At 31.9% G+C, this 14,390-nt stretch overlaps 1 protein-coding gene across 5 annotated transcripts in view; it reads left to right on the plus strand.

Annotated features, from left to right (window-relative positions):
• The first annotated feature begins 1,421 nt into the window (after positions 1-1,421).
• The window catches only part of TMPRSS15 (transmembrane serine protease 15), a 65,623-nt gene continuing 52,654 nt past the window's right edge, over positions 1,422-14,390 (plus strand). For 3 of the 5 annotated variants that reach the window (XR_005557430.1, XR_005557431.1, XM_039349354.1), the window contains exons 1-8: positions 1,422-1,629; positions 5,042-5,163; positions 5,320-5,387; positions 10,395-10,546; positions 11,991-12,032; positions 12,136-12,165; positions 12,275-12,319; positions 13,809-13,922. Coding sequence is in view for 3 of the 5 variants with exons in the window: in XM_039349354.1 (XP_039205288.1) it covers positions 1,485-1,629; positions 5,042-5,163; positions 5,320-5,387; positions 10,395-10,546; positions 11,991-12,032; positions 12,136-12,165; positions 12,275-12,319; positions 13,809-13,922 (718 nt within the window). In the remaining 2 variants the exon portion in view is untranslated. The remainder of the gene's footprint in view (positions 1,630-5,041; positions 5,164-5,319; positions 5,388-10,394; positions 10,547-11,990; positions 12,033-12,135; positions 12,166-12,274; positions 12,320-13,808; positions 13,923-14,390) is intronic. The other 2 variants (XM_039349352.1, XM_039349353.1) reach the window with 1 other exon arrangement.

Below are 14,390 nucleotides of genomic sequence, written 5' to 3' on the forward strand. Positions count from 1 at the left end.
TTGCAACAGCTTACCAGGTGGTCCACTGTTTCTTCAGCTTCTTTGCATAGGCGGCACTTACTGTCTGTTGCTGTCTTCTCAATTTTGACTTTATATGCATTTTTCCTTAAGGCTTGGTCTTGTGCAGCCAGAATTAGTCCCTCGGTCTCTTTCTTCAATTTTCCTGCTCTTAGCCATTGCCAGGTTTTATTGTTATCTGCTTTCCCAGCTATTTTTTTCATGTATCGGCCATGTAGTGCTTTGTCTTCCCATGCCTCTATTCCGTTCTTCATTTGGTCTTTCTTGAAGGCCAGTTTGGTCTCTCCAGTAGTTAGTAAGCCTTCCTATATACTAATTTCAGTGCATCTTCATCATTGTTCTTCAGATATTCTTCCAAAGCCATTTTTTCTTCTTCAACCATCTGATGTACTTGTAGCATTCCACGCCTACCTATTTGCCTTGGTAGATAAAGTCTGTCAATGTCACTGTGTGGATGAAGGGCATGATTCATTGTCATTATTTTTCTGGTCTTCCTATCCATTGCTTTTAGTTCTGCTTGAGTCCAGTCCACTATTCCAGCTGTGTACCTAATGACTGGAATTGCCCAGGTGTTGATTGCCTTTATGGTATTTCCTCCATTGAGTTTGGACTTTAAGATCTTCTTCACTCTCTTGATGTATTCACCTTTAATCTTTTTCTTGACTTCAGTGTGCTTGATGTTGTCAGCTTGAAGGATACCGAAGTATTTGTAGTACTCTTCCTCATCCAGACTCTTAATGTTATTTTCGTGGGGCATCTTGATTCCTTCAGTTTTCACTATTTTTCCTTGTTTGATAGTAAGTGTAGCACATTTGTCCAAGCCAAACTCCATTACAATATCTTGGCTATATATACGGACAGTGTTGAGCAGCGATTCTATTTCAGATGATGTTTTTCCATACAGCTTCAGATCATCCATGTAAATTATTATTATTATTATTATTATTATTATTATTATTATTATTATTATTATTATTATTATTATTATCTTGCCAGATGCATAATTTGATCCATAATTTCCAGAATTTGCAAGTAATTATAAACCAAACAACTTAAAGTAACAACATGGAATATCATTGCAATTGTACTAGTAATATATCAAAAAAATAATGCAAAGTTGAAGATTAACATTTACAGCCCTGGGTGTTGAATATGTACATATGTTATCTTGAAAAATATTAACTTTTGAACAGGAGTTATGTATTCCTATCATTAATACTTTTCCTTTGAGTATAAAGTCTGCTATGTGACGGAACCTAGAAATGAAATTACTAAATGCATTATGATTAAAGCCTTTTGGGGCTTTTTTATGTCTTACGATATAAATCTCTTGAATCACTGAGTCCAGCAGTATATAAAAATAAATAATTAACTAGAATCATCTCATGTATATATCTATGCCTGGATTATCACTTTTCTTTTCAAAGTTACAGGGATCTGGCAACAATTTCAGTTCCCAGACTAAAATGAATCCAAAAAAAATGTTCAAGAAGACAAACATCCCTTTTAATAGCTATGAACTTTTGCTCACTGTTCTATTTATAATCTCCCTATGTATTTGTACTGTTTTATTAACATTTCTGTGGCTGTTCAACGAGACAACTGAACAAGGTAAGAAACTACAAACTTTGCAATTAGCTCTTTGTTAAAAATCTTAAATTGCTGTTGATATACAGTATTTAATTGCTCGTTCTTTTTGACACTGTAATGGCTACTGCTTCTTTGAAATATATATATATTAAAAGCAGACAGTTTGCCCTTAAAGCATTCTTTAGACTCTAAACTATATGTTTAGGAAGGAACTGACTCAATTCAAAGTTTATGTGAAAATGATTTGGTACTTACATCTTTGTGTAAATTCCTTTCATTAAAATGATTGAGAAAAATTATTATACCTAAATCATGTAATTAAATGTTATTGTTACGTAGAATGAAATGAAAATAGAAATAAAAAGAACTCCACTGCTCCCAGACCTTCTGTCTCCTGGTTGTGAAAGCTGGTGGCCTAATGGATGTTAAATTCTTAAGGAAGTAACATAATTTTTCATCAGAATTGAATTGTAGCATATTATTTATTTTAATGTTAAGTTTGCATACGTTCTTCCTTTCACTTCAGTTATTTTGTGAGTGACCATTTCCCAATGTTATGCTGCTGGTCACTGTTCTTTTGTTTTATTTCTTCTAAAAAGTATATTTTTGTTCAAAGTTAGTTGGCAAGGTTATACAGAGTTTCAAATGGTTACATTATTTTAAAATATACACAAACAATCTGTTTTCTTCTTGTTGTCATAGTGGCTCCATGAACTAAAAGGCACTATCAAGTATTTTTCTTTTGTTTTCTTTGTACTTTAACAATAAAGTACAAAGCAAATCTTGACCCCAAAGTCCAGACAATTAATAGATGATAGGATGGATACAGTATATGGTTATGAGATTTATAAGATCTCTATTCTATTGTATTATACCTTTTCAAAAATTTCTTACTGAGATAGAATTGATGAAGACAATAAAAATAAAATTTTTCCCATAAATGCAATAATTTCTTGAAACTCAAACATTTTCAAATTTTCTGATGCAGTTTCTGGAGCAAATAAGTAAAAACAGTCATACATTTTGGAAAAGTGAGCACTTTTCCTAAATGGATAAAGTAAAATATATACTATTGAAAAATTGTGGGCAAAGTTATTTAAATTTGGAAAACTGCATAGGAATATATATACTGTTTATATTAACACGAGGGGGAATGAGGGGGGACATGATAGCAGGCTGCCACAAAGAAGAGGGAGTCAAGCTATTTTCCAAAGTGCCTGATGGCAGACAAGAAGCAATGGATGGAAATTAATCAAGGAAAGAAGCAACCTAGAACTAAGGAAAAACTTCCTGAAAGTTAAAACAATTAACCAGTGGAACAACCTGCCTCCAGAAGTGGAAAACACTGGAAGTCTTTAAGAAGAGACTGGACAGCCATTTGTCTGAAATGGTATAGGGTTTCCTGCCTGATCAGGGGCTTAGACTAGATGACCTCCAAGGTCCCTTCCAACTTTATTATTATTATTATTATTATTATTATTATTATTATTATTATTATTATTATTATTATAACATAAAAGTACACAATATGAATATAAAGATATACGCTGATTAGGAAATATAGCTGATTAGGAAACGAAAAAATAATAAATTGAGCATAATTACACTGGCTTTACCTTTATTGCTTATTTATTATAATGAATATGGCTCTTTATAAATAATCTTTTTCTTGGCCGCCATTCCATTGTGGATTCCTATAGTTTTGGTAATAACCCATTAATATATAAGAGTGTTCTATAGAAAAAAAAGAAGGTAGATTAAATTCAGAACAAAAGTATTGCTCTTGAATTTCACATCTGTCACAATTATAGAATTCCAAAAATTATCAAATTGTACCTTGTAATAGCATGATATATTTATAGATGAGATATTTATTAATATATATCAGAGAAGTGAATACTATATTTAATTTATTTTAAACAAACTTTAAATCTATGCTCTAATTATCAGTTTTTGTAATATTGTCACTGTATACCAGTCGATATTAAACTGCAAGAGTCTTTTTCCAAATTTATAAGAAAACTGTTTCGTGCCCAAGAAAAATGTTAATCTTTGATACTCTGAAAGTATTTGCTTCCTAACATTATACCTGATACTAAATAAAATTGGCTGCCTATTATTGTTCTCTCAGTAGTATTTCAGCAATTTAATCTATTGATTTCAGACTAAAGCCACCTACATGTTTTTATATGTATTATATCAGTTTTCTATGTTTTTATTCGTCTGAATTAAAAACAACTGCTAAGCCTCTTCTTAGGTAATCTTTACAAGATGGTCTGTGTAATTCATTAAAGAAAATAAAACAATACAGCAAGATTGATAAAATGTAAATTAATAACTCTGTTTACATCATGTATGCATCAGCACTATATTATAAAGGAGACTAATAAGAAGAAGGCCTTTTATCTTACAATAAATATAGGGCTCAGTATATGACTAAGGTTGGATGACTATATCTTTAGATCTGTAAAAGATAACACAACACTATTTTCCAGAAACATAGATCTAACCTTTCCCAATTTGTATCAAACCCAAGTGAACTTCAAAACAGCAGTCTTGGCTTTTCAAAAAATACATACTCTCCTACAACTACATCCTGGTTTTCAACTGTAGAATCATTAGTACCGAATAGTTCAGTTGTTGTTTATGTTCTGTCTGGACTAAGGATAGTCCTGGAGTTTCTGCTTGTCCTGTTGTCAAAATGGACTGTCCATTTTTTACTGAGTGCAGAAAAATATTATGTCATTCTCCATCAGCTCCCATGTTTTGATTTGTTTTGTGTTCTAAGTTGTCTTAAGCCCTTCTAAGCATAGGAGTTCTATTCTAGCAAGAATCTAAACAACAACAACAACAACAACAACAATAATAATAATAATAATGTTTGAAGGTAGCTTGGAGGTCTTCTAGTCCAACCCACTGCTCAGGCAGGAAATCCTACCTACACCATTTCAGAAAAATAGTTGTCCAATCTTTTCTTATTGGGGATACAGCACTTGCCAAGCTCCCTCACCTCCAGTAGCTGATCATTAATCTGTGTAGCCATTTTATTCTGGCCAGCCAGGCTCTGCTGCTTTTTTAAAAATGTTTTTTTTTTCAGTTGTTCCAATGATTGTTTATTAACTCAATGAATTTTCCCTGACCCAGGTTTTCTCACCCTCTCTAAAGGCTCATCATTGCATTTAACTGTTACATCTTGCAGTGGGCATCCTTTTGGTTTCTATCTAAGTTTGGAAAAGCACATTTGCATTACTTCAGTGCTAGAAGTAGAATAAAAACTATTTATAATGAAAATATATACGATTGAATATTTATTCCATCTTTACTTGCATGAATCAATATTCATAGATAGAAAAAATGCAACAAAAAAAGTCTAAACCAACAGCAAAATGAGAGAAACAGTTTGCTTTCTCACTTCTATGCTTTTTTTAATCAGGAGCAAAAGACCATGAAGCAATGGGAATATTTACAATAAAATCAGGAGCAATGTTCAGCCCTGCTTTGCAAAATAAATCATCAGTAGACTTCAAAATTCTTGCCTTTGATGTCCAGCAAATGGTAAACTATTTTTACTGGGTTATTTCTGTAGTTCCACATTCCCTTTTTTCTGTCTGTCTGTCTGATCAGCTTTCTTTTCTTTTTTCTCTCTCTATATTAGAAAAATATAAAATATATTCCACATTTGTTTTACATTTTTTATATTTGTATATCTAGGTAGATGATATGTTACATGAAAGTGAACTTCAAAATGAATATAAGGGAAGTAAAGTTACGCAGTTTAGGTAAGTTAATTTTTAATGAAAATTAATATGTTTGAAATATTACTGAAACTTAGGATCTTTCATGCTAGAATTATAACATGTTTATTCTTCTTCATCTGCTTCTAAGGCTACAATTTTAGAGTTCCTGGATGGTTGTTTTATGCTCAGTATAGATCCTATTCTATGCACTATAGGGAAATTGGAATAAAATTTCCTTATTCCAGGTATGAATGAAAGAGTAGTAGTAAACTTGAATGAAAATGGAAATGAATGAAAAAAATCAAAAGTGGGGGGAAAGTTCCTTTGCTTTTCATTTATCATCCCAAAGTAATCTACTCCTGGATGAAGCATATTTACAAATTATGGATTGTAATACAGGTAGACCTCAACGTACAATTGAGACTGGAACTTCCATCACTAAGTGATGCTGTCATTAAGATGCACCCGATTTTATGATCTTTTTTGCGATGGTTGTTAAACAACTCACTCTAAAGCAAGTGACTCATTAAATAAATCAGGCCATCATTAAATGAATGTAGCTTCTGCCTTTGAATTTGCTTGTCAGAAGCCCCTGGAAAGGTCATAAAAGGTGATCATGAGACCCTGGGACTCTGCAACTATCATAAATACATGCCAATTGCAAGCACCCAAATTTTGATCATATGAATTTTGTGCAATGACCATAAATGGGAGGACTGTTCATAAGTCAATTTTTAGCTTCAAACAGTCATTAAATGAATGATCATAAATTGAGAACTACCCATATAACCATACTGGTCTGGTACAATTTGATAAAAATATATTTTATTACTTTCTATTCTAGAGGTGAAAGAAAGAGTAACTGATCAGCTTGGTCCTCCATACAGAGAACTGATTATCCCAGTTCATAGCCATTTCTTTTACCTGTCACAAAACTATGGAGGATAAATTTCTCCAGGAATCATTTTCTTTAGTTCATATCCTAATTAGATCTGTTAAGAAATACAATGCATTTCCTCATCATTAATTTTACTAATTTTTTAATATTTTTCCTAATGTTATTAAAATATAGAACCACCATTCTCAAGTTCAGTTGTTTTAACTGTCAAAATATATTATCTATACTATGTTAAATAAGAGGGGAAAAGTTTTGCTCTAATAAAAATGAAAGTATGTATTTGCTAAATTTTCACCATCCAGTATCATCATTCTCAAGTTCCACGACATTAGCTATCATGTTATATTAATAAAAAGTTAAATAAAAAGGGGAAATCTTTAACTTGAATAAGAATGAAGATATACAGAGAAAAACATCTCCACAGCAATATCCACTTCAATATTCCAAAACTCTCATTCACAGGCTAGCCCAGAATTCTGGCATTTCTGGTGGAAACTTGTCCAAATCATAACCGCTATTTAGCTTTTAAGGTTAGACAACCTCAGCTTGGTTTTATATTCCTCATTTCAATTAACAGATGGATTATTGTAATAATGCTCTAAATCCATTATTTTAAACATTATTTTAAATATGAGAGTAGAAATCATATTTTACATACCGTATTTCCCCAAAAATAAGACCATGTCTCATATATATAATGCCCTGGCTTGATGTTTAGGTGTGTGCCTTGCCCCAAAACTAGGGCTTATTTTGGGGGTAGATCTTACTTTCAGGAAAACACAGTATAATTTGTAGAGTTTTTTATCTTTCACTTCTCAATCTTTCTTCATACATAATATTTAAAAATGATAAAAATAGAAAAGGAGTGTACCCTCATACACTTGACATATAATTATAATTCTGTGTGGTTTAGTTCAGGTTTCAGTTTTAGCTTTATTAAGTGTGAAAACATTGATGCAGAGCAAATCAAGTTTATTTTAATACAGAAAATTGCACTAAGCTGCCATGGTCATTAGGACTTAGGCTGGTATATGCAAATAACCCCCACCTAATTATATGTTTGAGTAACATCTAATATTATACTAAAAACAACAAACCAACAAAGAAGCAATGCTATTTTGTTCTTTTCCAAATGTAAATCATAGGAGTAAAGTATTATGAGTGTATTTATATTAACAGATTAATATAAGTGACAAGTAATATGGGCTATAATTAAGCTCTAATATAGTCTGCTATTAATATGGCTTGTTTGGCTTAAAGTCATAATGTGCAAACTTATTTGTAATTTTATCAGTAAACCATGGGTTAAGAAATTGTGGTTTAACTGTGAAATGTGAACCCATAGAATGTCTGTTCGATATTTATACTTAAACTGTTCTTGTTTAATTAATTGCAAAACAAACCTGCCCAACTTGTAGACCTTTGATTTCATTGCTTTTTCTGCAGAACAACATGTATCCTTTTAATTCAAAGAACATTTCCATGCAATTTTTCTATAAAAGATATGCATTACTATGTTCTTTGGTGCAATATGATTTCATATTGGAAATTCTTAAGTCAGAAAGGTAGCATAGAAATAATTGCCTGAAGCATTATATGAAACATTTAAAAAATTAAAGGAAAAGTATTTGAATATACTGTAACCTTCCCTTTGACCTTAAAATAATTATTCATCTCTTACTCATGGCTACCTCAGTGACAAAATGCTGATATAGGTTTTTAAAAGATTAAAGGTTACTTGCTCTGTAACAAAAACAAATGTTTTTTTACAAAAAAATTATATAGTCACACATTATCCTCAGTCCTGATCTTGCTAGAGAAATTGATATAGAGAATAAATGACAATAAGAAAATCAAACTAAATTTCCTATTGATAAAAACAAAAATTATGGAAAATCACTAAAGGAGAATATCTGTAGCTCAAGGTTGAAATGGGGATAGGTCATTAGATGATATGTTAGCTAGTTTGTATAATCTGCAACATGTTAAATCTGCAATAAAATGACCAAGCTCAGAGAGTACTAAGGACCCTTCATTTGTGGAAAATGACAATATTCCAGTTAAAGCAAGGGTTCTTAACCTTTTTAATGCCGTGACCCCCAACCGGTCGTAAGTTGAGAACTACTCAACCGGTCGTAAGTCAAGGACTACCCAACCAGTCATAAGTCGAGGACTTTCCCTGCCCGGGAGCGCCACTCATGCGTGGTGCTGCCCCCTGCGCCGGCCGAGGCGTAGCTGGCAAGGGGCAGAGACGGAGCAGGCCGACCACCGGCTGGGCCACCAGCCCAAGGGAGGTAAGGCACCCGCCAGGCCCCATGCACACCAGCAACCTTCCCTGCGCCCACCGGCCTCCTACCTCCCACCCCTGGCCCTCTTTTACTTACATTTTTAGTAGTTGCTCAGCAGGGAGGGATGGAAACTTCCAGACAGCTCGCCTTCGCTGCAGACAACTTGCAGCACCGTTTGCAGAATGGAACTTTTGGCGGGCTCAGCAGGGGAGAGACAGCCTGGACAATTCCTATTGGCTTTTGAAAGCCAATAGAATTAGACTCTATTCAAGAGAGTCTATTCTATTGGCTTTTAAAAGCCAATAGAATAAAAGGGAGTAGCACAGCTAAGGAAAGGGGGGGAAAATGCCAGACTGCGTTGTTTGGCAACCCCCATGAAATTATCATTCGACCCCAAATGGGGTCACGACCCACAGGTTGAGAACCGCTGAGTTAAAGGATAGAAGAAACTTTTTTATGTCACATCAACAATAGTATACAGGAGAGAAACTAAGATAAGATTTACTATATTTTTCAGTCTCTAAGAGAGTAAATAATTTATCTCAGGGCAATTACCTTCTTTAGCAAAATCAATAAATCATATTTTAAATAGCATCCTTTGACCTTTTTATTTCTTGGCTGAACTGGATAATATTTTTAAAGATTAATTTCACTTAAAATGATGCCACATAGTCAAGATAAAGCTATAAGCCAGGAGAGTCCAACCATATGGGGTCACAAATAGCATGTTAACATAACAGTCTTGAAGAATATCATAGTTAATTTCCCTGGTGCTCTTGTGAATTTCTGTAGTGTGGCAGTATAATTAAAAAGAGTTATTTTATAGTTCCATGGAACAACTTCTTCAGAAAATGTCTTTCCAATGAAAATAAAAGTGAGATATTGGGTAGCTAATTACCTTATGTTAAATCCCCACACGTTCTTTAGGAAAATTGATTTTACTAATCTCCATTTATCTAAATTTATCAATAAACATAAATTTTAAATTTTTTAAAATTAAAGTTCAAGTTTAAATTTGTAATTTAAATTATTTTAAAATTAAATTTAAAAACTACATGTTAATTACTTTCAACTGCTATACTACAATTATTTGTAATTTGTACTTCTTTATTACTGTCCTTACTGAGTATCTCTATGAATATATACAGGAAACAGGGCAAGCAATAACTGATCATTATTCTGGGTTCTGTGAATTTATCTATATCTAGATTTTAAATTTACATTTTTACTTATAATCATAATTTCCTCATTGGTCTTAGACTGGTTAAGCAAATCTTTGAACTTACAATATTTTCAATATTAATCAGTCTATTTATTAATATCATTATCTCACTGCAAACATGATTTGCTACCTATATAAGACAGATGTCTGATTCCATCTTTTTAAAATTAATATTTTTAAGAAAATAGGAATCTATTATAGTGATATGAGCAATTGTCCTATTTATCTCACTGTGTTCTACGCAATGGGACTAGCCCGCCCCACTCATTCCACCAAAAGGGGCTTGCTATGGGTGGAATACTCTACCATTAGAGGTAAGGACTACTCTCATCCTTTTGGCCTTCTGGAATGGTATTAAAACATGTCTTTGTCCATTGGGCCCCATATTCAAACTGGCTCTCCAAGTTAATCAAAGTGGGTGGAAAGCAAGCATATTTTAAGCTTTTTTGCCTTTAAATTGTTACAAACAATTTCAGTGTTATATAGTTAGGTGTGTATGATGCTGTAAAGGAGGAAATTTTTAGCCATTAAGAATCATTCTAGTTTAGTGCCAAGATTCTGATTATTCATCTGTTATTCAGTATAAATTAATTTATGGGGGGTTTTTTTACTAATTTTTGTTGTTGTTTTCCTTTGGCCAGAAATGGTAGTGTAATTGTATTCTTCAAACTTTTCTTTGTACAATGGGTGTCTGAAGTAAAGATAAAGAATGCATTGGTCTATGGCATCAAGGAGAATAAAAGTGAACTCTTACAGACTTTGACCATTGATGTGAACAGCATAGAAATAATAGGTAATGCACGTTTTTTAAAACATAGAAAAATGTTATTTAATTAGATATTTTCTGCTGATTCTTGCTTCGATACTGGTATCTTCAATGCTGTATGTATGTTTTATATCAACACTTTCTATTGTTTTCAGAATTAACCATTCTAAAATATTTATGATCATCACAAGCACACAACTGCATGTACCTATATGAGCACATACACATATATACAAATGTTAACAAAATAATACCAAGAAGCAGACTGAGTGATAAATGAAAATTATGCCAAGTTTCAAAATTGAGAATTGGCTAGTGAATCTGGAAGTGAGAGAGAGAGACTTCATATTCAACAAAATGGGATTAAAGGGGTTTACATTAAAAAAAAGATTTTAAAAAAATAGTGTTGAGCTTTAAAATTCTGATCCAAATGTTATTTGAGATTCAGGATCTACTGTTCTGCTTTCAGCACTGAATCTGATAACTATGAAACACTGAGGTAATTTATTTAGTACATAATATATATACAAAATTTCTTCTGTTTTGTAATTAGGGGTCCTTGGTGCTCTCTGAGCTTGCTTGTTTTCTTGCAGACATTTCATTACCCAAACTAGGTAACATCATCATTTTGGGTAATGAAACTGCTGCAAGAAAACAAGCAAGCTCAGAGAGCACCAAGGACCCCTCATTTCAACCCTAAGCTAAAAAAATATTCTCCCTATTGTTGTAATTGGTATAAGCCATGCACTAGGCCGAAAATCTATTTTATAACTTACATTGTGTAGGAATATTTAAAGTAGCATACTTTATATTCAGAACTTGAACTCCAAATTGAAATTACTTGGAAAAACTCCATTTAAAAAATCCAGCATTTGGCATAAATTTCCTCACCTGTCGTTGGTTCCTACATATGAATTGCTCTCTTAACAGTTTATTTCACATGGCTGAAGATGTTTTAGTTGATGATACAGAAAAATGTCCAATTTTTTATTAACTTAATTTAGAAGACCAAATTCTGAAAGTGCTGTGCATGATTCAATTCTAACTATTGTTAGGAATTTAACAATACAAAGATGTAATAACATATAATCTATTGAAGGAATTAAAAGTCAGGAAGCTGACAAAATTATGATCACTTCTCACTACCAAACAATAAAACATTTTTATATTTAGCTTTGAACAGATTGGAACATTTGATTTAGAAAAAACTGTGCAGGGAAAGCTGTTCATTTCCTTTATTTTCTGTTTCATTAATTTTGGAATATTTGTATTACTAAAGTAAGCCTTTAGTAACACCTATTTAGTAAGAACAAGATTTATTTGCATGACAAATAAGAAAAAAAGTGGCCAACAAAATTCATTCACTTTTTTGCATTATTGTGTAAAGTGACAATAATAAATAAAAAATAATTTAGAAATATAAAGCAAAATTTGTATGTTATTTTTTAAGTCTGTTTGGTTCATTTGGCAGATCTGGGAATATTTACTACAAGCAGCTCTTTGACAACATCCGGTTAGTCAATATACAACATATATTATTGTTTTATTAATTAGTGAAAAACCCTTGAGAAAAGTATCCTTCTTTCTTCATTTTGTTTGTTTGATTTATTTTGCAGGTTTGGAAATATTTAGTACAACAACACCTGGTTAGTAAATATAGAATGTATTACTATATAGGGGAGCTTTTCACTCTATTAATTAATAAAAACTACTTTAAAAAAAATAACTTTGTTTTGTTGTTTATTCACTTTCCAGGACTGGGAATAACTAGTACTACAAGTAATCCTTCAACAACACCTGGTTAGTAAATACAGATTTTATTAGATATATATAAAAAAGCTTAGAAATGGTATATTTCCCAACTTTTCAGAATAAAATTGCTTTGCGAAACAAATTTTCATTTCATTTTCATTTTTGTTTTTGAAACTTTCATTTTCCAGGCCTAAGCACATTAAATACCAGCTCTGATTTCATTTAAGTTAATGTATGGATTGTGACATGATAAAAAAATTAAAACACATTAAAAATTCTGGGTACATGTATAAATAAATTGTATTTTATTTAATTTTCCAACTCAAAAATTCATAGTTATTTTTTTTAAGTTTACTAAGGACCTTCTATCTATTTTTCATAATAGAAATAATCTGTGTTTATTACTTATCTATTTCTGCCTGTAATTATAAATAGTTTATATTAATTATTTTATACAACATTCAAATACTGGATTCAAGAACATTTCTCTTTTTTCTGTAATAGTGAATTGATTTCCATCTATTTTAGTAACTGGAACCTATAACAATTAATAAATATTTGGATAAATAAGCCTCATTTTTAAAATTTACATTTCAACAGGAGTTTGTTGAATCTCTCTCTCCTCCTCTTTCTCCTTCTCCTTCTCCCCTTCCCTCTCTCCCTCCCTCCCTTCCTCTGTGTCTATGTGGTCTGTGTGGTCTGTGTTTGTGTCTTTGTGTATGTGTATGACTCTGTCTTGGAAAGAAAATCAGTCACTGAAGAAAACATTGCCAATGGATTCATTTTCCTTCTCCAGTAGATGGCATTGTTGTTTAGTTTTCAAAAGAATAAATAAAGAAAACAAAAGAAATAACCCTGTTAACATCAGCAAAAAAATTGTTCTGAAATTTGATAATTTTTGCCACTGGAATTAACCAAGGCTGGACTTTCTCACAATTAATAGCAGGATTAAGTTTCCAAAATAATGAGAATACATCCCATTAAAGAAAGGCATAGTTCATCTATTTTATCTATTTCTAAAAATTCTAAACAGTTATTGTAATCATAGTAATAGCTCCGGTATTATTTAATATTATTATCCTTTGTATCAGTTTATTGAGTGCATTTATAATTCATCTGCAATGCAAAAATCTGAATAAAAAACTACTAAAAAGCAAGCGCATTTTTATTGTCAGATGCTAAATACTGTAACAGCAGAAAGAGAATCCAGTCTACAGCCTCTTCAAAAGTTGTATTTTTTTTATTTCAGATGAGTAGCTGTATTACTTTACTACATCCATCTTCATTGCGTATTCACATCACAGAGTACAGTATATGTCAATGTGAAAGAGAACTTTCTTAGATAAATGCATTATGGAATTTTTCATTACATTTTAAGGAATCCTTTGAATTGACTGTTTCTGAAAATTTGTGTTTAGAACATGACACACTTTTTGGATAGTTTCTTCATTATATTCTACAGGTAGAATGTTTCTATTTCAGGAAGCTAAAATTAACCACGCATTCTATGTTATTTTCTTTTTGAAACATATGTTAGGTAAATGTTTGCCTTTAGATGGTCTTTGTGCTGATGATATAACCTGCATCAGAAAGGAATTATTTTGTGATGGAATACCACACTGCCCAGATGGCTCTGATGAAAACAAATGTGGTAAGAATTTAAACTTCTGTAATTAGTCTTTGAATTTCCAAAGGAAATTTTTAAATTTAAATTTTTAAAATATAAAAATAAATTAAGTCGAGCAGGGCTGGGATTTGTTTTGTTTTGCTTTCCTGACAGATAGATAGATAGATAGATAGATAGATAGATAGATAGATAGATAGATAGATAGATAGATAGATAGATAGATAGATAGATCTCCTGATATATATTCTTTAAACTTCCATTAATATTTTTTTCTTTTCTAAGGATATTAATAGATAATTTATTGTGGATGTCAATACTATATGACAGCTAATTTGGTTAGGGTGCCAGTCTATAAACATGAGTTCCAGTCCTCCCTTAACTATAAAGCCAATTGGTGATATTGGTCCAGTCAACCTCTCTTATCCTTAGGAAGCACCTAATGGCAATCCACTTCTGAAATCTTGTCAAGAAAACTGGAAGTTTTCTATGGTT

Source organism: Crotalus tigris, unplaced genomic scaffold, assembly GCF_016545835.1.
Source record: "Crotalus tigris isolate CLP2741 ecotype Arizona unplaced genomic scaffold, ASM1654583v1 scf7180000018265.1456218, whole genome shotgun sequence".
In the NCBI taxonomy this organism is placed as follows: Eukaryota; Metazoa; Chordata; class Lepidosauria; order Squamata; family Viperidae; genus Crotalus; species Crotalus tigris.